This window comes from Denticeps clupeoides, chromosome 11 (assembly GCF_900700375.1).
Source record: "Denticeps clupeoides chromosome 11, fDenClu1.1, whole genome shotgun sequence".
Classification (NCBI taxonomy): Eukaryota; Metazoa; Chordata; class Actinopteri; order Clupeiformes; family Denticipitidae; genus Denticeps; species Denticeps clupeoides.
Genome location: NC_041717.1, coordinates 15,463,096 through 15,487,589, shown reverse-complemented (window position 1 = coordinate 15,487,589; position 24,494 = coordinate 15,463,096). Strand labels below are relative to the sequence as shown.

Below are 24,494 nucleotides of genomic sequence, written 5' to 3'. Positions count from 1 at the left end.
TCCCTCCCCTCTGATGAACGTGCAGTTTCATCCAGAGCCCTGCATCCCTCCCTCCTCTCGTAGGGTGGTAGTAGCCTAGTGGGTAACACAGTCGCCTATGAACCAGAAGACCCGGGTTCGAATCCCACTAACTACCATTGTGTCCCTGAGCAAGACACTTAACCCTGAGTTGCTCCAGGGGGGACTGTCCCTGTACCTACTGATTGTAAGTCGCTCTGGATAAGGGCGTCTGATAAATGCTGTAAATGTAAATGTAAATGTTCCCCTCTGCTCCTGAGGCCGATCACAGGCTGTATTAGAGCCATGCTGTGCGGTAGTGTTTGCCACGGCATTTATCCTGAACTCCCAGGAGGGGCTGGGGAGCCTGTTTGTCCATTGTCACCGTAGGCAGCGCGTACGTCAGTGCCCACGCTCCTCTGTTATTAATGCCATCTCTGTTTGTGCCCTCTGTTCACCCAAGGTCCTTGGAGTTATTCTTTGCCACGAACCAGAACAACCGCAGCGGGGAGAACGTGAACGACAAGTCCCCCCGGCTCTGCCGCAAATTCTCTTCACCGCCGCCCCTGTCCATCCCGTCCCGCACGTCCTCTCCGGTGCGGATGCGAAAGCTGTCGCTCAACTCTCCCATCAGCGCCAAGGTGCTGGATTTGTCCGGCGCCACGTCGTCCTCGGCTGCCAGCAGCCCCACCTCCGTCTTCAACCCCGCGGTGTCCCCACCACCGGGCAGCGGCAAGCTGGACCTGAGCAGGACGCCGTCTTCGCCTGAACAGAGCCCTGGGTCCGTGGACGAGAACCAGGAGCTTCCACGCATCGACGCCTTGTGCGGGAAGTTCCGACGCAGCATCCGCAGGGGTAAGAAACCCGTTGGGGAAAAAGACCCCTGTGGAGTCAGCGGTGGTTTCCTGTTAATTACCAAAGAATCAGATCATCCACACCGCATACTGCAGCACTCTGTCAGACCTTGCTAATTAAATACGAAAAAAATCATATCTACTGAAGCTGTTGATGCGTCTCCTTTGAGTTGTGCCCAGTGTGGACTTTTCTGTATTAAAGAATTATTCTGTGACTTCATTAACGTAAATGTCACTGCCATTTGAGGCATTCCGATTTGTCAGCTAATTCTAATTCTCATATACACTGCTCCAAAAATAAAGGGAACTCTTAAACAACACAATGTAACTCCAAGTCAGTCACGCTTCTATGAAATAAAACCGTCCACTTAGGAAGCAACACTGATTTAACACGCTAGTGGTAGCCTGAGGCGGAGTCTACAACCCACACAAGTGGCTCAGGTAGTGCAGCTCAATGCGATGGCACATCAATGCGAGCTGTGGCAAGGATTTCTGTGTGTGCCAGAGCATGGAGGTGCTACTAGGAGACAGGCCAGTACATCAGGAGATGTGGAGGAGACCGTAGGAGGGCAACAACCCAGCAGCAGCACCTCTACCTCAGACCACACCGACCACACATTTACCTCCGAGTACATGGTGCACATAGTGAAATCTGTCCTCTGCATTTAACCCATCACCCTGAGTGAGCAGTGGGCAGCCATGACAGGCGCTTGGGGAGCAGTGTGTGGGGACAGTGCTTTGCTCAGTGGCACCTCAGTGGCACCTTGGCGGATTGGGATTCGAACCGGCAACCTTCTGATTACGGGGCCGCTTCCTTAACCGCTAGGCCACCACTGCCCCTTTGTACAAGGAGGAACAGGAGGAGCACAGCCAGAGCCCTGCAAAATGACCTCCAGTTGCCCTACGGTCTCACGAATGTGCATGTGTCTGCTCAAACGGTCAGAAATAGACTCCCGTGAGGGTGGTATGTGACAGATGTGACAGAGTTTGGAGATGCCTGCAACATCCTCCAGCGTGACCAGTTTGGGCCAGTATTGGGTGGCATTTTTTGGGGGGGCTGCATGTGCTCGCCAGAGGTAGCCTGACTGCCATTAGGTACCGAGTTGAGATCCTCAGAACCCTTGTGAGACCATATGCTGGTGCGGTTGGCCCTGGGTTCCTCCTAATGCCAGACAATGCTGGACCTCATGTGTCTGGAGTGTCAGCAGTTCCTGCAAGACGAAGGCATTGATGCTATAGACTGGTCCACTTTAGTTAACAAATAATATTTTGTGGCCGTGTGATTAACTCTGAACTTCATAAACCCTGCCAGGACACATCGTGTCACCATGTGGTACATGACATATGTCCTGCATAGCTGCAGGAAGGTTATCTCTGAGAGCAAACCACACCCGCACACTCGGGCTTGAATGCAATTCACAGTTTTTTGGCGAGGAATTGCAATCCTCACAGTGACCGCATCACATACAACATTCGGTCTGAAAGCGGCTTTTACTATATATACACTTTACATTATAGCTCAGCTGCTGGGTCGAGTGTAGTCGGTGCTCATATGAACTCAAGGACTAACCGTTCAGGGGCCCCTGAAATACCGTCTCCATGTGGACACAAGGCGTTACCGGACAGCAATTTTACAATTTCAGAGAAAAACGTTTCCGTATGGACGGGGCCTTAAAGTGTCAAGAAGTGTCTCTGGGCCCTCCAGGTAGCTGGGGAGGGGCTGCCTGCTACAATGCCTGTTAAAAATGGTTGTAGTCTGCAGGCAATTTCCATGAATGGGTAGATGCAAAACTGGAATATAAGTGTTAATTGGTACAAAATTGGTTGTAAATTTTAGTATTGATTAACATCTGAAAATCTAAGGAAACTGTTCTCATTTGAGGTTTTACATGATGTTTGTTTTATAGGAAATTATAATTTATTTCTGCTGACAAAATTAACAATTTGACCTGTGCCCATTTTTATCAATAGCACAGTCTTGCTCATGATTTCTAATGAAGTGGATACTGTGCATAATATTCTGCTGTTGTGACATTTGGATGTTTAATTCAGTCTGATTCAAGTGCAAGACTTGAAATTTACCTTCCAGAATGTTCCTTTCGCAGTGCTAAATGAGCCTGCCTGCTCTTCTGACCACTCGCTGTGTGGAGCCATTTTGAACATGAAATCATCAACAGGATTCAGAATACGGACAGAGTGTGTGTTGTTCAGTGTAGAGGATATGGTGGTCATTCACTATCTGACCTGTTGTTGTCCCCGCACAGCTGTCCTGGAGTCAGTGTCACTGGACAAGTTTATCCCAGAGTCCCCACAGGCGGCCGAACCGGGTGACGTCTCGCCTTGTCGGTCCCCCTCCACCCCTCGGCATCTGCGCTACAGGCAGTCAGGAGGTGAGAGTGACCCCATCCTGGTCACATTGGGGGATAACAGGGGTCTTTTAAATTGCCCCTCAGGGTCTAATAAAGTTATTTGAATTGAATTGTATTAAATTTCTATTAAAAAAATGTGACAGCTGGACCACAACGGCCAGGATTGGTGGACACCGGGAGTCCAATTCTAGTGGCTGCCTGAAGCCCCCGTCCTGCTGCATGGTTTCTTCTTCTTCATTTCTTTTTCATGGTTTATTTTTAAAAAGCCAGATGTCTAGAAGCTGGAATATTTACATCTCAGCTCTGACAGAAAGGAACGTGCCGCTGTCACACTCTGCCCCTTCAGCGCTGCCCACTAATGTATGTCCTGACCGCATGAGCGGCCTGGTTCTCGGGACAGGATTGGGTCAGAGAACCGCTCAAAGGGGCCCAGTTCTGCTAATAAATGGCCGCCAGTGTCATTCCCGCCAGTTTTCCTTGGGCTGGGCAGCATTAATAAATATATTTTGGATGAGATTAAAAAGAAGGTATATATAGGGGAGTTGAAAGGAGGTTAAATAATATTTGTCCTATTTCCTCAGACACGTCAGCGTAATTTGTCCAGATTTGCTATGTCCTTGCACATTTTCCAGCCAAACTGTTTATTCTGCAGTTGTGCCACGGTGTGCCCATTCCGCCTCCAGTGCATTCATTAACATTATTAATTTCACAACTGGGATGGGTTTTTTAATTGTTGTTTTGCAGTCATGTTTGGTGCAGTTTAGTTTATCTGTTTCTGACAATGAAACCGCAGCATGGAAATTCATGGAAATTTGTTAAAGCAGTAGGGTTGACTGCAATAGTTAACACAGTAAGTCAGCAGTTAACGTAGACATCCAGTTCATTGCATTTATATGCATGTTTAAACATTTAAAATATGGGCAATTTTTAAACAGCAATGCCCCGCAGTTGGGGTTGTGTGCTCAGCATCTACTCCTCAGTTATTTAATCCATAATAATATTTAATCCTGAGGTCATGTGATTCCTCTCAAAACATGGCAACCAGATTCACTGGGCTGGAGCTTTTGTCCATAGTGGCTTACAAACAATATAGCACTAGTCTGCATAGAGATGCTTCCGTAGGCACTGGAACATTTTTTTTTAAAAATACCGTGTGATACCATGTGTAACATATACTGTAGGGAATAAATATTTTTTTCTTACGTTGCTTTATAGTTCAGGCAGTGGAGAATTCGCGCTGCTCGGTTTCTCCCGCCTCTGCCTTCGCCATCGCCACTGCCGCCGCCGGTCACAGCAGCCCTCCAGGTAACATGCTGTCTAAAACGTGCCGTGTTATAATCATCGCAAATAATCCTGCCCCACTAACCTACCCGGGTCCATCTGAATCAAATAGAAATAAAAATGAAATATACAGGCAACCATACAAATGTATGGTTGAAATTGTTTTTCAAGCTAATTCTAAGCATGTCATGTAGACTGAGTGAGGTACTTACCCTAGTTGGCAACGCACTCACCTATGAACCAGAAGACCTCAAAGTCACAGGTTCAAAGCCAGCTTACTACTATTATGTCCTTGAGCAAGACACTTAACCCTGAGTGTCTCCAGGGGGACTGTCCCTGTAACTACTGATTTGTAAGTCTCTCTGGATAAGGGTGTCGGGTAAATGCGTAAATGTAAAACTTTAATGATGTTTCTTAAATGGAGCCGAATGACTGAGCTCTCATGCACATTACTTGCAAGATTTAGACCCTCTCCTGTCAAAAAGTCACATGCACAAATATGAATAGAGATCATATTTATTTCTCGTTTATGTACCTATTTAAATCCTGAGGACACCTTTCACTACCTTACACTTATACTAGTGACCTTACACTAGTGAACAAGCCCAATGCTTTTTTTTTTTTGCAGGATAAAATGAAAATACTTGAAAATGCTTGTTCCAGTGAGAATAAAATCTGTTCACAAATTAATTTTTTGTAATAGGAAACAATTAGAAAATAGTGCCTGTTATATTAAATGAAAGACTAAGTTATGTTTATGAAAATGACCCTATGAAAATTAGGCCATTCTAATCGGAAAGCCACTTAAATCCAGATGGTTCCGATACGTTCAGCAACGGATGATGGCATTGAGCTCAGTCGGAAATAAATACCACACCAACCCAGGGGGGCTGTGATTGGTTATCTCCTGCAGTTGCACCTTCTGCTGTCTGTCCTCCCCTGCAGTTTTTAACAATTCAGAGAGGACGTGCGACAAAGAGTTCATCATACGCCGAGCAGCCACCAACAGAGTCCTCAACGTCCTCCGTCACTGGGTCTCCAAGCACTCACAGGTTTGTGCTTCTTCTTCAGCCTTGAAACACTTACTGTATTTAAACAAGACTTAATTAGATTGTGTTCTATATGATTAATAGCCTGTTCTTTCAGAATTTTCAAAGGTCCACTTTGAAGGGATGCAAAACAAATATGTGCAAAAATCTTTCTATTTGTCAAGTAATTTTATTTACCTCTATGGGCTAGAGGTGTCAGGACTACAACAGATTGTACAGGTCCATTCATTAAAAGATGAACCTAAACAGAGCAGTAATGCTGTATTTTTCCGAACACAGATAATTACGTAAATATCAGTACATGTTATTCAGTTGGCTCAGAACATGTCGGCTGAATGAAGATTTCATGCCTCATCAAGAGCTACATCGATAAGACCTCCCAGTGCAGGACAGCGCCAGTCCAGTTAGGAATAAGCAATTCTGGAAAGCACGTGAGAGAGTATCGCAACCTGTTGAGTGGGCTTTATTAAATTCATTCCAACTTTGGCCAATCAGTAGCGACCGTGAAACCTGGCAATGCCGTGCAAAAGACTCCTGGACTATTGATCAGTATTCTCATTAGAGCATGCCTCCGTCTCATAAACCCGTCAGCCGCGGCGCTTAATGCTGCAGCAGCAAATTAAACCAGTTACACTCTGCAATTAACTATTCACTGCAATGCACATCTAACTGGCAACCGAATCAGCCGGATTCTGATTTATGGACCGGACTAACTGCATCGATCGGTTCAGATGTTCCTCAGATTATGCAAAGATTCTCGAACTGTAGAAGCTGCTTATTAAGCTTGACCTTTGAAGGTGAGTTGTGAGGGGGCAGGAGAGAGTGACAGAGGTGTTCTTTCAAAGGTGGCTGGAGTGAAAATTGCTGGGTGGAGGGAGCAGGCAAAATGATCAGTAAACAATCTCTCAGGGAGCTTTGGGATCAGCGGGTGTTGGTGCTCTTGGTGCCTTCTTTTGCCCTCTTGCGAGGCATGGGTGTGGCCATTACTGTGGATTTCACTAGCATCACGGGCGCTGCATGTGCTCATTGCTCTTCCTCCAGCCCCGGGCACCTGTGGCAACAAAGATAGAGTTGAGACCAACGTCCCTGTGGACTTTCGTGTAGGCTTTGCATTTCTCTGTTCCGATTAATGGTGGTTAGTTCATTCTGCTTCCTTGTTGGAAGTAGAAGTCTTAAAGGTCACGTGTTTTAAAGTATGAAATAATGGGCGTCATTCAGAGCCAAATCCACACTGGATTATGGAAATAGGCACAGTAGCTGAATTATTTAAACCCCCGTGTTTTTGGAAGGCGCTGTGCCGTTGGCTGTCTTGCATCAGGGCTAATCTGCTGTTCTGCATTTTGAATGGCAAACTTTCAAATATGCTATGCAAACAACTCTGCTGGAAGGCCAGTAACGCACAAAAGCTCATAAAGCGAGCTCATGGCACACTTTATTACCCTTCCTCATTAGTAGTACAAAAAAAAAATGAAAAAAAAATTGTTGAGTTTATCAAAGGGTTCTGAGGCAGGCTGCATGTAATAAGACAAAAGATGGTTTGAGACGGTTGAATAGTGGCTGATAGGAGAAAAGGAATGGGCATTTGCACATCTCGTAGGTGTCAGATCTCCTGATCCCGAACACAGGTGTCGATGGGCACACTCAACGCTCTGGACGGCGTGTGCGGATAATAAGGACAGGTAGTGACCCAATTGCTGTGTGCTGATTGGCAGGACTTTGAGATGAACAGCGAACTGAAGACGTGTGTGATTTGCCTGCTGGAAGAGGTTCTGAGAGACCCTGACCTATTGCCTCAGGAGAGGAAAGCGACCACAAATATACTGAGGTATGGAGCCTGAATCTACACTATATTCACCTAGTTCATCCAAGAGACTTTGTTAATCTTATTGTCACGGTGGGCTGGACATGGCGATGAAGGAGGACGCATACGCATGACCGATTTTCCAAAATGAAGGCCTAAAATATCATTAAAAATGACTTCTAATCCTAAATCCAGAGTGTAAAGGTCTTAAAAATACTGCAGACCCAGTAAATCAAACTAAACAAGCCTTCAATCTGTCAGTAATCTGCCGGTCACTGCGTGCTGCACGCTTGGAAATGACCAGGGCCGGTCCTAGCCGGTTTGACCATGCCGTTCCAGCCACTCAGCAGCCGCCTTCCCCTCTCCTTGCTCGAAGGTAAAAAAAATAACAGAAATTTGGAAGAGAAAAAATTATTATTGTCATGATCCGGTCCGGCAGGGGCTACTCCGGGTCCGGAGTTCAGACCGGAGTTTCATGTTCGTCCTGCTTATGATTGTATAAAGTGAACCTGTTCGTGTCTGTTTGCCGCCGGGTCATTGTTTGGTATTGTTCCCCTAGTCCTGTCTACCATGTATTAAACCCCTGTTTCGTGATGTCGTGCGACTGCGTCCTTCTACCTCGCCATGTCCAGCCATCATGACAAATATATTACTCAATTAATATTGTATTTTAGAAGACCATCCGACCCTCACAGCGTCTGCTGAGAAAAACTCTGGCCCTTGGACAAATGATATTGACACCCCTAATGCAGGGTCCTGGATTTGATGAAAGTGGTCTTAAATGCGTCTATCTTAAACCTGCTGAAACCATGGATTCATTATGGATTGTTACAGCTACAGGGCATGATCACAGGAGAAATAAAATCTAAGTTGTAGATGTGGACCAGAACATTGTGTGTTAATAGTGTTCATGGTGCAGGTCAATCGTGTCAGGTCTACTGCTCATTGGAAAGCATCTTTGGCATAACATTTTTGCTACTTTTCTATGAATGGGCCATTGGCAACATGATACATAAAATTGTGTTTTATTTTTTATGTTAAGTATGAAAATACTTTTTAAAAGGTTCCAGTGAGAATAAAATACTCTGTGACAGTTCCATGTTCAGTTCCAATGACAGTTCCAATACTGTGTGAGTTCCATGTCTCCAGTTTAATTCTATAATGTAAAAATGCATTTTACATTTTCATTCAAAAAACACAATAGTAAATGTGAAAAAAGTGAAGGGATTGTGAAACACTGCAGCCCAGCACACGGCACACACATTGAAATGTGTCCTCTACTTTTAACCCATCACCCTTGGTGAGCAGTGGGCAGCCATGACAGGCGCTCTGGGAGCAGTGTGTGGAGAACGGTGCTTTGCTCAGTGGCACCTTGGCAACCTTCTGATTATGGAGCCTCTTCCTTAACCGCTAGGCCACCATTGCTCCAGATTAGCAATGTTTTGTAACAGGGCCTTTTTGCTGTTGTTCTTTAGCATCATTGTCTGCAATCTCAAAATTAATGCAACAACCTCTCCCATCAAGAATTTATTTTTTGCCAGTGGGCTGATAGCAATCAACAAAGTGAGTATCTGCTGAAAACGGTGTATGCCCCATGTATTGTTGTATAACCAACAAATCAATCTTTCCCCTCAGTGCTCTCTCTCAAGATGACCAGGACGACGCCCTGCTAAAGATTGAGGATATACTGCAGATGGTGAGCATGGGCCACATTATTTCGCCTGGAGATGACTATGGGATGAACGCCTGGGCTAAACATTCCTACATTTTAATCACTCGTAGGTTATTTCGGTGAGAACTCCTCATAACAACTCTCAGAGCTAGAGATTTATCCCCCCCTAAAAGTGAGCTTCAAACTTTCCGAATTCGAGGGGCATTTTGCACTGGAGCTGAAAGACGAGTGCTTCTCTGTGTTTCGAGTGTCATTATGCAAATGTGAATGAAATTAAAGGCACAACCCGGCATTGGGCAAGCGTGACAAACAGTAATTGAGGAGTCCGTCCTGCTGGCTGGAATAAAGGACACTTCAATGGCCGAGTGCCTGCACTGAGACATGTCCACGGCGTAATCAAGGCTAATACAGCATCAGAGGTCTCCGAGAGCGAGAGAGACGTCTCCAATTCAGACATCCAGACACCGGGCGGATGATATTGTGCGACGTGTCATTATAACCTGCTGTGGTGAAACAGAGGAGACTGTTGCTGGTTCCAACAAAAGCACAGCAGCCCTCATTTCCCCCCTGCTGTTCTTCACAGAGCGCAGACCCATCCAGACTTGCATCAAAGCGTCTTGAGTGAATGCAGTTTCAGGAGAGGGGTGCTGTTGGATACTTGCTGTGGGCTTCTTCATTTTTTAGGAAGGAAAGGAATGAGGAATGAGATGTCTCATTAAATCATGAGAAATGTCTTGTTTAAATCATCACTGACATTCACTGATGCTAAAAGCTTGGCTTATATTCAGATGTATTACATTTATTAACATTTACAGCATTTATCAGAATTACCAATTAATCGTGATTCATTCTTAAGACAAAAGCTTGTCAAACCTATGACAGAGACAAGTGGGGGGGGAAGGCTCAGATGAGGAGCGACAGGGAGATGATCTGGTCAAGCAACTAGTTGTTTATTAATTCATTTTTTTTCGCAGTGAAATGTGTGCCACATGGCACGGGTGTGTGCTTAAATATTTCCATTTTGTCACATCTTATTTCCAGTCTCAGTGCACTTGAAAAAAAAAAGTGTACAGATGCAGGCCCATTGCGGAAAACGCTGCATTTTGAGTGCCTCCACAGAAGATTTGTCATCTGAATCAGCCCTAAAACATAAATTAACTGCAATGATATCATGATAACAGATTTTGTTCTTTTGTTTTTACTGAGGAGTTTTTGTTTACTTTGTGAGAAAGTACTCACATAGTATAGTGCTTCAGGAAGTGATAAAGTGAAGTGATTGTAACACGGTGCTAGTGCTGCATGATTAATCTAATCGCGATTACGATTGTCAGTCTGTGTGATTACATGAACACAAAAAGCTGCGATTTAAATGATTAGTACATGGATTGGATCGGCGACATATCCGATCCATTCTCTCATTCTCTCAAAGTTTGCGAGCTGAAGTTTCACTTCAGGCGGATGTGACGTGTTTGGTCACATGACTTTCAATTCGGAGACATATGGGTAGACGCGGCATGACGCGCTGCATCGTACGTCAACGTCGCCGGCATATTGTGATAGGCTCTGCTGTGGCGTGAAGCATATACATGTCTATGGAGAGAAGTGCATAAAAATGCATCACTCTTCGAGCTGCTTGGGGCTGTAGAAACGCTGTACGCTCCAAACCAGATCCCGGTGGATTACATTTCATAGGTAAGGCTGGACAATTGTTTTGAATATATTTTGCCATTATAAAATCACGTTTTTATTTATAAGTCTTGACCTTAGCTAAGCTAGGCTAAGCTAGCGAAGCTATGTGTTCAAGTCAGCCTCCAAACAACGTTTTGGCTAAACGTAGGCATTAACTATTTAGACTGTTCTTAGCTGTTTAGTTAACTTTTCTCAAACTTTGAAGGTTTCCTAAAGAAATTCACCTCAGTTTACAAATCTTAACCTTAGCTAAGCTAGCAAAGCTATGCATCCCTGTGTTAAAAACAGCCTCCAAACAACGTTTTGGTTAAACGTAAGAACTATAATACAGGATTTTAGAATGGCCAAATATAATCAAAACAGTTGTTTAGCCTTACCAGGGTTTGTCATTCGAAAGTAATGTAAAGAATTTTTTGTGATTTATTTAATTTTGTAGAATATTGTATTTTGAAAGCACTGGGCATTTCAGGTTGTTATAAGTAGTTTGTATGTTTCACTTTGAAATTAAACATTTCACTATTAGTATGCGACTTTTCATTGATATACAAGCAAGTGTCCTTTATCATATCGCAATCGCATATCGCAATATTGATCTCAATAATCGCAATATGTCTTTTTCCCCAAATCGTGCAGCCCTACACGGTGCACACAGTGAAATTTGTCCTCTGCATTTAACCCATCACCCTGTGTGGGGACGGTGCTTTGCTCAGTGGCACCTCAGTGGCACCTTGGCGGATCGGGGTTCGAACCAGCAACCTTCTGATTACGAGGCTGCTCCCTTAACCGCTAGGCCACCACTGCCCTTGTGTGTGCTCTCTCTCTATATATATATATAAATATATGTATGCTTCTGTGTGTGTGCAGGCTGAATGCCCTAAGGCTGAGTGCTTTGAATCTCTGTCAGCGATGGACTTGGCTGAGCAGATAACTCTCCTGGACCACATCGTCTTCAGAAGCATCCCCTATGAGTGAGTGTCAGGTAGAAGCCTGAAGTTTCTGAATTCTCAGCTCCAGTCTCCATTGGGAATTTAAACTGGATCATATCTATGTGTGGCACACTGGTCACCAATATAATGAACCAATTGGCACCTCGGTGTAGAGGAAGTGGTGTCTTATGCATATCTCTTTTTCTCTGCTTCCTGTCTCCCACCCAAGGGAGTTCCTGGGTCAGGGCTGGATGAAGAACGACAAAACGGAGAGAACTCCCTACATCATGAAGACCAGCCAGCATTTTAATGACGTAAATTTACTTGTACAATATGCTCAGAAACTTCAGAAACAACATGTATGTTTCAACGTCTCTATTTTTCTGCCCCATCCATCTTTTCAACTGGCCCTGCAGATGAGTAACCTGGTGGCATCTCAGATCATGACGCACACAGACGTCGGCTCCAGGGCCAACTCCATAGAGAAGTGGGTGGCTGTGGCTGATATCTGCCGCTGCCTGAACAACTACAACGGGGTGCTGGAGATTACATCAGCGCTGAACCGCAGCGCCATCTACAGGTTGAAGAAGACATGGGCCAAAGTCTGCAAGCAGGTGTGTGACTTAGAGCCTGTGTCCGTCTCAAGTTGGGGTGCTGACCTGAGATCAGCTTTATCTTGACTCAGAATTTATTCTTTATTACACCCACTGATTTTGGTAAGCTGCATAGTAATTCAAGCTGTAATATAATGATGGTTTATGGTTTTTGCACAGAACCAAAACAAAACAAAAATGTGGCGACTATGGTTTACTTTAGTATAAAATGTATTCTGCGTTTGTTTCCCACAGACCAAAGCGCTGATGGACAAGTTGCAGAAGCCTGTTTCCTCAGAGGGGAGATTCAAGAACCTAAGGGAGACTTTGAAGAAGTGAGACTGAAGCTGACATGTTCGTTGTGCTTCATAAAACAGTGCAGACATGACCTTGCATTCAGTGGTGAAAAATTTGGTGGATTTGAAATTGATATTTTGGGAATTACTATAAAATGCGTACAGAGGACAGTGTCTTATGTAATTGTAGCAGGTCGTTACTTAGTGTAATACATAGGGCTGCAACTAATGATTATTTTAATAATAGATTAATCTGTCGATTATTTTTTTTATTAATCATAGAATCAGATTTAAAAAAAACAAGCAAAAAAAAAACAAAAACAAGAAAAGCATTCATTTCCAACCCTTTATTCAAAAACAGAACCAAAATCTTTAGAAAGTGCACAAACATGTTGCTCCTTGAGCTGTTATAATAATAATAATAAAATAAAATAGAAATTGACTAACACAAAAAACATACACATGTATGCTTTACATCTGCCAAGTATAGACTTTTTTTTAATAAAGTGCCACCTGAGCTGCCAGATAAATAATTTATAAAAAAATAAAGAACAATACAAATCAGAAAATTTAACAGGATTTATTTGAATGTCAGAACTTGTTCTCTACACTACACTGCAGATGCACACACTCACAGACGCACACACAAACTCTCACACTGACACACACACACTTTTCTAACTTAGTAGTTTTGTCCTGATTTCAGTCCAAGTCTCTAAAAAATCTTAAATCAAGATACATTTACTAGACACATGAAATAGCATAAGAAATGATGTCTTGTTTTCTGATAAAACATCTCAAAACTAAGTGATTGTTTGTTTAAAACAAGCAAAATTACCTGCCAATGCGGTAAGAAAACTAATCTTAATGAGATATAATCTCAAACAGAAGTTTTAAGCATCACTTAATTTTCTCATGCCATTTTTCTTGTCTAGTAATCTTGATTTAAGATTTTTTAGATATTTGGACTGGAAACGAGACAAAATTACTTGGTAAGAAAAGCTTTTTTTGCAGTGTAGCTATACATGACAACATATAAAACATGTCTTTAGTCTTTTAATGCAAAGTAACTATAGCACCCCTGCTTTACTACTGTTATTAACGAGCTAACGCTAACTTGTCATGCCTGTCAAGCTGGATGACAGGTAAACATTTACATTTACAGCATTTATCAGACGCCCTTATCCAGAGCGACTTACAATCAGTAGTTACAGGGACAGTCCCCCTGGAGCAACTAAGGGTTAAGTGTCTTGCTCAGGGACACAATAGGCGAGTCGTCCACGTGGAGACGCAGAGAACAGTCCGAACGCTGTTTCATCCCCCCTCCACACCTGTAGGTGGCGCTGTAAGTCCCCGTCTAGTTCTCCTCCGCGGCGAGTTAAACACCAGCACCAGGGATATTACGTTCCTCACTTCAAAACGGAACAAAAGTAGGATTCTGTAGTGACTTCCCCTGCTGCTGAACTCCCTTCTTCCTCCTCAAACACTCCAACATATTTGCGTTTCAGGTGCTGGATCATTGCCGTGGCGCTCCCGTGCCGTGCCATGTCGCTTTTGCATATTTTTGCGCAGATTTCTCTGCCTCCGCCATGTATCTGTCCTCTACCTCCGCTTGTTTTTTTTTATTTTGCTCCGCGCTGTCTATGAGGCGCCAAACTCTGCTAGCATCTGTGCGCGAGAGAGACCGAGTGTGTTCACTCCGCTCCGCGCTCAAATAAAGTTTTTTTTAATAATCAAACATCTCCGCGTCGCGCGACATAACGAATCGATTAGGAAATTCGTTGCCAACTCTTTTAGTAATCGATTTTTAGCGATTCAATCGATTCGTTGTTGCAGCCCTAGTAATACATGTTTTTAGCAGGTTTGTGTTTGGTGAATTACTTTGACATTGACAGGAGGGGAAGTAGAGTGTGTGAGAACTGTCATTTTAAGCTTAGTTTATGGAAACATGACTACAAAAAAAATGCCAGTGTGGGTACTGAACCTGCACCACATTCTACATCTGTCATAGTGCTGTGAAAATAAGACTCTGATGTCATGTGTTTATCACAGAGATTGGTGAATGACACCCTATTTGGCGTTGTACTTTTTACCTGCAATGTCGTGCCATTGTATTTGACCTAAAGCTTGTATTTCCATTACATTTTGTACTTTAATTACATTTCATACTTTAATTAATTCTTAAGGAAAAATGTTACTAATACAATAATCATATATATCATACTAATAATATAACTACCATTGTGTCCTTGAGAAAGACATTTAAACCTGTTGCTCTTTATAAGGGCGTCTGATAAATACTGTAAATTTATTTAAAACTATGACAGAGACAAGTGTGGGAAATGGGCTCAGATAGGGAGTGAGGGACTCTTACTGTAAATAAAATGGAAATAACAATTAGTGGACACTTTGGTTTTAGATTAGTTCAGTTGCTCACGTTTTTGCTGCATAAACACATTCAGACAATGTGATTTGCAATTGCAATTCAGGCAAAGGCAATGGTATTGTGAGTGTGAGTTTAATATTTTTATCTGGTCATGTCTGATTTCCACTCTCAGCACATCTGAAAAAGGTTCTGTTTGTAATATGGTTCAGATGAGTCATATGGTCTCATGCAGATGTATTTTTTTCTGTTCTCTTCTTTTGTGCTCTACACTTAGCTGTAACCCCCCATGTGTACCATATCTGGGCATGTACCTGACCGACCTGGCCTTTATCGAGGAGGGAACGCCCAATTTCACAGAGGAAGGACTTGTAAACTTTTCAAAAATGAGAATGGTAACTGTAACTTAAAATAAAGATTGATGTATTATGCAGTATTGTGCAAAGGTTGATACAAACCAGCCAAAGCAAAGCCGGTGTTTATCAAAACTACAAGATGCTCTGTTATCCTATTGTTCTCAGAGCAGTAATACGTCTCTGTTGGGAACTGCCTAAAACTTTTGCACAGTACTGTGTGTGTGTGTGTGTCTGTGAGTTTATTTATTATATTGAGTCAGAAGTGTCCAGTTATGTTTCATTCACTGAGTTTTACATTTTGGTTCACAGATATCACATATAATCCGTGAGATCCGGCAGTTCCAGCAAACTCCGTACAGGATAGAGCACCAGCCAAAGGTACAGTTCTGTAATTTCATTTCCAGTTTGAACTATTTCGAAAAATCTTCCTTAAATGTTTTCTGTGGGCTTGACAATATGGGCTGAAAATGGAAATTTATAATAGAAACTGTATTGATGTAGGGCAGATAATCATATATATACACACACACACACACACACACACACACACACACACACACACACACACACACAGCTCCAGCAGTCAAGACCCGGATTAGGCTTAAACAGTTGTTGAAAGCGAGTGGGTGAGTGACACATTATATGATTATACATAATGATAGAATATTTTATGGGATATTCTATTATGGGATTATTTTATGGGAACGTGAGTATATGGAGAGAGAGCAGGCAGGCATCATGGGGTTAGGATCTAAATTATGGAAACTCTAGCATCACATGTTAGACATCATTAGATCTGATCACAATATAATCTCAATTCGGTATCTGCTGTAATGTGTAGTACGGTTGTCATTCTTGATTCTGGAGGACCATTATTTTTTCAGGTCACTCAGTACCTTATGGACAAAACTCTCATCATGGACGAAGACACCCTGTACGATCTGTCTCTCAAGATTGAGCCCCGGCTCCCAGCATGAGCACTGGCGCCTGCAGCAGAGCGACTTGAACCAGGAAATGCCACAGGCCCACCAGATGAAGAGGGATGCGCTGATCTGGTCCTTTTAGGAGTTGAGGAGGAGATGAGGAATTGCCAGTGGAGACGGACGGAGACGACGATGACCTGTGGTTTAAAGGATCATGGGTAGAGAGGGCCCACGACCGAGGCCTGCAGAGAGGATTACAGTAACCGGTGGCGCGTTTCTCCGCCATCGTTACTGTGCATAAGTCAAGGAATTCCTTATGTAGCATGTTGTTCTGAAGTAATATCATCTTTCCGAATCTCTATGCCAACTCTACCATATTTTCCCTGGGTCAGAGGCTTTGTACAGGTGGCACGTCTCCTTTTCCATTTTAGCACCACCTGCAAAAAAATCGGTCGGTACATTTCACCAGCCGATTTGATGATTTAGTTTTTATTACTGTAATATTTATGTTGCTTACAGACTGATCCTGATTTAAGATCTTTTAGAGCAAATATATATAAAAAAAAAAAAACATAAAACATATGAATGATAAAATTATGAGGTGCCTTTCGTAACAGCTTCTTCAGCGAATGCCTGACACCGAGTGGAGAGCGCTTACGTAACGCTGGAAGGGAAACGTATTCCGGTGCCGAGCGGCCGATGGCGGCCTGCATCTATTTTAGTTTCGCATTTATGCTGTGGAGATTCTGTTGCCAGCTTGCTGCGTAGGCCATTTCTGACACCAAGTACCATGGCGCTACAGTGGATTGACAGGAGTCCAGCGGTGCAGCTCGACATTTGTTATCGTTATTTGTGTGTTTGTAGGGCGTGATGCCATTACTTACAGGGAGTACACATCCTGAGCATGCAGGATTAAAGTTCCCCTGGCTAATTGCGACTTTGAATGTTTCCAGTATAGCCAGTGAAGCTGCAGCGTGAACACTCTTGACCAAGGATTAATTTACAGCATTTAAAAAAAGCTGCCTTGAGCTCCCAGTGGCCAGACAGCACCTGAGATTAGCCCAGTTCAGTCCAGACCGAGTGTAATCCAGTCTGGCGGGGAAGGGGGGAAAGGGTTCACATGAGCTAATCCCAGCAGCTCCCCCTGCTGGTCGGATCCCACTATACACACCTGACTCTGGACAGGTCCTGTTATTACGTGGGCAAAAAATCTGCTTGCATATTGTGCTGCATGCACCATGAAATAAATATCTGCATGCAGGAGGTTCCTGTTTTTTTTACTTTGGGTTTGCTGCCGTGTCTGTTCTCATTTGGTCTTTCTCGGTCCTTGAAGAGAAATGCACAGTCTTGCATTTCATCATGTGTGGTGTGGGACAGCAGTGAGCGTTAATGATACTACCCTGACCCCGGAGTGTGTGTGTGTGTGTGTGTGTGTGTGTGTGTGTGTGTTACGGAACAGCATGGAGGGGAGAACGGCGCCTCTGCGAATGTAGCGTTGCTTGTGTTAGAGTTCGGTCTGGTATTTATTTCTTTTCTCCTGTATTTATTTAAATGCCGTATTTGTACATAGGCCACCAGCCATGGGCTCACGAGTCCCCGTTGTCACATCTCATTTGGTTCTCTCTGCAAATTAGTCGAGATCATATGTAGCATTCCTTACGTTTTTTTTTTTTTTTTTCAATATCGGGCGTGATGTGAACATCGAAATGAAGATGCATGTTTGCATGTCTGAGCTCCTGTGCATTTTCTATGTTTTTTTTTACTCTATAAAACTTTGCCTTTCCTTCCTTTCTTCCTTTGCTCAATGATTCATTTCAGACAATGTACAGCCCGACTATGCTAAATCCATGCTTATGTAAATAAAGAATATTCCAGTCAATTCTTCGTGTTGATCTTTTTTTTTTTTAAAAGATCACTGTTGAATTAAAATTCGCAACTGAGGGCACATAAAAAACTAATGAAATTGTGGGAACCTGCTGCCACCTAGTGAACAAACTCGAGGTTCCAGGAGATTTTTTTTTTACCGCCATTGGAAGCATGTTCAAACCAGCGAAACATTAAATCCGAGAAATCTGCATCTGTGAAAACAGATAATTTGGTCAGATTTTAGGTGATATTTTCCTTCCTGTTTGCTGTGGCGGGTGTTTGAGTGCCAGCCCATCACACATCGGTTGACGTGGATCCCATGTAACTAGTTAGATACTCTGGATGGCAGGGCAGTGTGTATAAACATACGTGTAGTATTCTTTAACTGCACACCCCACACCTGCTAGTCTCTATGAGCCCAAGTTCAAAGATTATTTTTCAATATATGAACTGGATTTATATCATAGTGCACCAGATTCTCGAGGCCTGAACTGAAGTGTGTGTTGGGCTGCAGTGCAGCAGCGTAGAATGATTCCAAGGAAAGGCAAGGACAGGGGGACCACCTGGAATGTTTGACCGGCAAGGCCGAGCTCAAGGACAAAGAGCCGCGACAGCAGGAACACACGTAGGCCCTGACTTGCTGACAGGGGAAATAGGATTGGCTGGCTGGCGGGATGAGCTCTTACCACAATCCTGGGCCCGCGGCCGCGACACTGTCATTCTGAACTTCACGTTGTGTGGCTGGAAACATCTCCGCTGTTTCTCTGCAGGTACTGAACTTCTCTCTTCTCTCCTATTCTCAAGAAAATTTACTATTTTATGACCCTTTATACATATGCATCTGTATATCATTTTATTAACCTAAATAATATGCTGTAACCGTGGCAGTAACTGGTATAAATGAACCATTAAGTGTTCCATGCATAAGATTTTAATATATTATTAATATAAGCTTTAAATAATTTTTTTATATAAGTCAAGAACAAATTGTGTAGTGCTGGGAGACAATTGTTTATTTAAACAAATTCGATAAACAGTCTAATTACATAAACTAATTAGCTATATAATTATGTACTGTCAGAATTTAACCATAAAAAGAAAATGAATGGTGAAATTTAAAATGTTCCATATTTTTGCTCATATTTTTGTTGGCATAATTTTATTGTCTTAAAGACAGTAAGAATTTCTTGTTGCATAATTGGGGTTCAGACAACTGCAGACAATACGCTGCAGCTCATTCATTTTTCAGAATTCAGTGGCCTATTCACCTTGTGGCCTGGTCTCAGATACGAAGGCCATCCCCATAAGCCCCTCTGACCGGTCCGAAATGTCACTTCAGATCATGTGGTGCGTGGGGCTTATGCCTGCTGCTATTTATACTGTCTCCCGCTCAGGTGTCGTGCAGGCTGCTGGTCTGGTCCGTGACTTTTAACCAAATTTAAAACATGTCTGATTTGTGATTTGTAGATTTTATACCTTCTTTAAACCCAAAAAGGTTAACAAAATAGAAGAAAAATACAGACATCGAAGTTTTAAATTCCAGCTCCACGTGCATTTTATGAATTAAACTTCAAAACCAAAGATTTAAAAGAGAAAACGCAGCATGCAGCAGTGGGTGCCCCATTCACTCGTGCACTTGTAACATGTTGCAGCTTCCCCGACGGTAAGAAGATGGCGAGCTCCTTCACGCGCATGCTGTCTGGCCGCAACGCCGCCGTGGTGTTGGCCAGCCTGGGCGCAGGGACCCTGGCCTCAGGCTACATGCTGAGCGATTCTGGAGTTGCTGCGGCCGAGAGAAAGAAGATGTATCCTCCTAGGTGTGAAGTGACTTTTTCTTTTTGTCCACGTTACAAAGCAACTTATACCTTAAATGTGGAAAAGGCTGGAACTTAAGTAGCTGTGATAATCTGAAGTGGCGCCAGGCCACCTGAAGTGCGACTTGGCTGGATCCCGCCACCTGTTCACATGCAGGACAAACCAGATCTTCCCAGATCAGCCTTCTGCGGTTTGAGATGGAGATTACACTCAAATCAACAGTGATTGTCAAATTTTATAAATATATAGTGCATGTTCGCTAAAACACCACAGTATATTAATCAATAAGATGAAGAGGAAAGTGCTGCTGGGTAGTTGCAAGAAAATCTTTTTTTTTTTTAGGGCCAGATGTTAGCACATCTGTTTTCTGACGATTTGTTGAATCAAGCGCAAAGGTCCTAATGGTCTCTGCGTTGTTCGGCAGCGCCGACTACCCGGACCTGCGGAAGCACAACAACTGCATGGCGTCCGCTCTGACCCCTTCCATTTATGCCCGCCTCCGAGACAAGCTGACACCCAACAACTGGAGCCTGGACCAGTGCATCCAGACAGGGGTGGACAACCCTGGGCATCCCTTCATCAAGACTGTGGGCATGGTGGCGGGAGACGAGGAGAGCTATGAGGTGACTGCTCACCCGAGTGATTTTTTTAACCCCACATAACCAGGTTACTAAGGCCAAAATAACCTGCCTGAAAAGTTTACGTGTGAAATAATAAGTTGCTGTTAACACCCACAGGTGTTTGCTGACCTCTTCGACCCGGTCATCAAAGACAGGCACAATGGATACGACCCGAAAACGATGAAGCACCCTACTGACCTGGACAGCTCGAAGGTCAGGACATGCAGCTTCAGTGGTGTTCATCCTAAATCCAGCAGCAGTTTATGTTCGCTTTGGTTATGATTATAATTTACAGAATTGCCATATACAAGGGTGGTTGTAGCCTAGTGTGTAGCACACTTGCATATGAACCAAAAAAAAAACACAAACTCACAAGTTCAAATCCCACTTAATGCAATTCTGTCCCTGAGCAAGACACTTAACCCTGAGTATCTCCAGGGGGGGACTGTCCCTGTAACTACTGATTGTAGGTCCCTCTGGATAAGGGCGTCTGGTAAATGGCATGATTGTAAGTTGTAGAATTTACTAAATGACTGGCATCTTTACGTAGCATGTGGAATAAATGACCGTCTTTCCATGGCACAGATCACCTCGGGGATGTTCGACGAGCGCTACGTTCTGTCTTCCCGCGTCCGCACCGGCCGTAGCATCCGGGGCCTGGGTCTTCCACCAGCCTGCACGCGTTCTGAACGCCGTGAGGTGGAGCGTGTGGTGGTCCAGGCCCTGTCTGGCCTGAGGGGTGACCTCTCTGGACAGTACTACAGCCTGACCCAGATGACCGAACATCAGCAGCAGAGGCTCATTGATGTGAGTGTTCATCCAGATGTCGGCTGGAGTTATGTGCTTGATCATTCTGAGCAGTCAGCACCCATGTAGAGGCTCCAGACCTCCTTACCAGATAACTGCTCCATATTCATTTTTGTAATAATGTTTGACTGGTCTATACAGCTGCATTTGAAAAGATAAATGGCAGGTCGTCCAGCCCTAGTTGACGTATCTCTACTCATGTACCCTAACTGTTCCTGATCTCTTCTCTGCTGGCCGGGCTCAGGAGCACTTCCTCTTTGACAAGCCCGTTTCTCCACTGCTCACCGCAGCTGGGATGGCCAGAGACTGGCCTGATGCTCGGGGGATTTGGTAAGGCCGGGGACGTAGAGCAGAGCGGCATTGTTCCATCGCAGTGTGATCCCTTCTTCATAGGCGTTCAGTAGAAGATAGCCAAGATGTGGAACATGCACAGAGAATTACACCAGTGATGTGTAGGTGCTGCTCCCAAAGCTTGAAGGTCAATTGTGCTGCTGCTAGACAGTGAGGTCTGACTTGCTTCGCTTTGAATCCCAAAGCCTTTCCTACTCTTTGATGTGACCCTCATCCCTTCTGCCCTCTTCTCTCTCTGCTTCCTGTTTGGTCGACCTAATCCCAGGACCACTTCCTGTTCGACAAGCCCGTCTCCCCATTGCTCACTTGTGCAGGGATGGCCCGTGACTGGCCAGATGCCAGAGGAATCTGGTATGGTGCATGAGATGTGCATCGCCAGGGAATGTGTGTGAGACTGTAGTGTCATGAGACTAACCCGAACGCGTCCTCCTAGCTTCACGCTTTCTCCCATGACGTTAGATGTTGGACTTCAGAAGAGCGGACCGAGAATGATTCTGAATATGTACATCTCAGGCACAACAATGAGAAAACCTTCCTGATATGGATCAATGAAGAGGACCACACCCGTGTCATTTCCATGGAGAAGGGTGGCAACATGAAGAGAGTGTTTGAAAGATTCTGCCGGGGTCTGAAAGAGGTACAGTCTGATTGTCTCCTTGTCCCAACCAAAAATGATCTGGTGGACCATCCTCATCCCCGTTTATTGTGGATTTGTTGCTCTTGGCAGGTAGAGAGGCTGATCCAGGAGAGAGGCTGGGAGTTCATGTGGAACGAACACCTCGGCTACATTCTGACCTGTCCTTCTAACTTGGGCACTGGACTCAGGGCTGGAGTCCACGTCCGCCTGCCGAACCTCAGCAAGGTATGTTTCTAGTGGTTCTGAGACAACTTACTGCAGTGTGTCCCTAAGCAGACACTTAACCCAGAGTTGCTCCAGGGGGGTTGTTTCTCAGGATAAGGGCATCTAATAAATGACGTTCTTCACGCAGGACCCGCGTTTTAGCAAGATCCTGGACAACCTGAGGCTACAGAAGAGAGGAACAGGAGGCGTGGACACTGCTGCCGTTGGCGACACCTTCGACATCTCCAACCTTGACCGTCTGGGCAAGTCTGAGGTAAATAGCCTCCCCAGCGAGAGGGCACTCATCCTGAGGATTAATCTGATCCAGCGAATACTGGTCCTGGAGAGTTGGCGAGCGGTAATGATTGCCGACACCTTCTTAGTGACCATCGCTAATCTTCTGGTTGTGGAATTGTGTCGGCTACCTGAACACCTCTGGAAAATGTGTGGCTCAGAGTTCATTGGTTCATGAAGCAAATGCAAATAAATCTAACAGCAACGTGAATTCTCTATCCCTTCTTGCACAAAGGTGGAGCTTGTTCAGTTGGTGATTGACGGTGTCAACTACCTGATCGAGTGCGAGAAGAGGCTGGAACGGGGACAGGACATAAAGATCCCAGCTCCCATTGTCCAGTTCAGGAAATGAGCTGCTGAGACGTTCGCAAAACACTCCTTCCACCTGCCTGCTGAAAACTGAAGGTCTTACGTGAACCATAGACTCAATAAATTATTCCAATGAAACAGCGCTTGGATTGTCTTTGTGGAAATATCATACATTAGCATTATCAACAGTGCATTCGTTGTAATAAAATTCATTCTTCTGCCATTTGTAATCTACTGCTGCCTAGCAACATGTTAGTAAAAATGAAATACTCAGACGGCCGTAAATATAACTTCACAATAGTGGCTTATTCAGGTCACCTGGGGTTGTCTCATGCGCTAAAAGTGACAGTTTAAACCACCATGATGGTCTTCTCCAGTCTACCACATGGTCTGATACTAGGATAAGCTTATTAGTACAAGATAAGATGAAAAAAGAAAAGGAGGTTGATGCTTTTAACAGTGGACTTGTTTTCATTTTAACTAGCTTAAGTCTAAATTAGCTATTGTAGAAAGGTGTTAAATGTAAGGATGTTAAACCGCTCCAGAACTTCTCGTGAACTTCAGAGATACTCCACAGTAGCCAGGAATTTATCCTTTTGTACCACACCTTACGTGTACACCCTATGGCGTGAAAATGTGGAGTCTTAATTGCTGTGCTAAATGGTCACTCACTTTCAGCTTCACAAGTCAAACTCCACAAGCGGAAGATTCTAGGTCCGTTGTCTCTATCGTTAGACAGTTAATAGTCTTTCTGTTTCTAATTTCCTATTCCGAAAGCAGATTAATGACGTGCGTCTAATAATGCTATTAGTGTCCTGTAGTGGATGACAAGGTGGGTGTGGACACCGGCGAGGAGTGGAGAACACGGTTGTGAGAACATGGATCCACAAATTGACTGTGGACACTGTAGAGCTTTGAGATGCATCAAGGTTGGTATTTATATCCGGCAGCTGAATGCCAGCCTGGGCCAGAGCTGCTAATAGCATGTGCGGAAGTCCAGGAGGACAGGAATGCTGTGAGCTTTCGAGGACACGCGTCAAAGGATACCATTTGTCATCCTCATTAAACCTTTCCAACTCTGTCTGTCAGACATGCACCCCTCCCTCCATTTCAAGACCTTTTAATAGAGCTGCATGTGCTAGTGCCAGTGGACATCCACAGAGTGCAATTGGAAGCCTTTTTAATCTGTGATAGGATTCATGTTCGCATTAACAGGCGCCCGGGGGCAGTGGTGGCCTAGCGGTTAAGGAAGCGGCCCCGTAATCAGAAGGTTGCCGGTTCGAATCCCGATCTGCCAAGGTACCACTGAGGTGCCACTTAGCAAAGCACCGTCCCCACACACTGCTCCCCGGGTGCCTGTCATGGCTGCCCACTGCTCACTCAGGGTGATGGGTTAAATGCA

At 44.2% G+C, this 24,494-nt stretch overlaps 2 protein-coding genes across 4 annotated transcripts in view; both read left to right on the top strand.

Moving 5' to 3' along the window:
- rasgrf2b (Ras protein-specific guanine nucleotide-releasing factor 2b) overlaps window positions 1-16,815 on the top strand; it is a 47,705-nt gene extending 30,890 nt beyond the window's left edge. For both annotated transcript variants that reach the window (XM_028996970.1, XM_028996969.1), the window contains 13 exons: window positions 461-852; window positions 3,116-3,241; window positions 4,436-4,525; window positions 5,447-5,553; window positions 7,263-7,375; window positions 8,987-9,047; window positions 11,577-11,680; window positions 11,868-11,952; window positions 12,055-12,252; window positions 12,487-12,566; window positions 15,188-15,305; window positions 15,576-15,644; window positions 16,151-16,815. In XM_028996970.1, coding sequence (XP_028852803.1) covers window positions 461-852; window positions 3,116-3,241; window positions 4,436-4,525; window positions 5,447-5,553; window positions 7,263-7,375; window positions 8,987-9,047; window positions 11,577-11,680; window positions 11,868-11,952; window positions 12,055-12,252; window positions 12,487-12,566; window positions 15,188-15,305; window positions 15,576-15,644; window positions 16,151-16,243 — 1,636 coding nt within the window. In that variant the 3' untranslated portion in view covers window positions 16,244-16,815. The remainder of the gene's footprint in view (window positions 1-460; window positions 853-3,115; window positions 3,242-4,435; window positions 4,526-5,446; window positions 5,554-7,262; window positions 7,376-8,986; window positions 9,048-11,576; window positions 11,681-11,867; window positions 11,953-12,054; window positions 12,253-12,486; window positions 12,567-15,187; window positions 15,306-15,575; window positions 15,645-16,150) is intronic.
- A 1,855-nt stretch (window positions 16,816-18,670) lies between these two features.
- On the top strand, window positions 18,671-23,230 carry ckmt2b (creatine kinase, mitochondrial 2b (sarcomeric)). Of its 2 annotated transcripts, none has more exons than XM_028996973.1 (10): window positions 18,671-18,825; window positions 19,708-19,872; window positions 20,295-20,493; window positions 20,608-20,703; window positions 21,076-21,297; window positions 21,914-21,999; window positions 22,162-22,285; window positions 22,376-22,510; window positions 22,638-22,763; window positions 23,019-23,230. In XM_028996973.1, exons 2-10 carry the CDS (start codon window positions 19,727-19,729, stop codon window positions 23,133-23,135), a joined length of 1,251 nt encoding a protein of 416 aa, XP_028852806.1. In that variant the 5' UTR covers window positions 18,671-18,825; window positions 19,708-19,726; the 3' UTR covers window positions 23,136-23,230. The 2 variants fall into 2 exon arrangements, with proteins under 2 accessions (XP_028852806.1, XP_028852804.1); XM_028996971.1 differs by lacking the exon at window positions 21,914-21,999 and adding an exon at window positions 21,542-21,627.
- The last annotated feature ends 1,264 nt before the right edge of the window (window positions 23,231-24,494 follow it).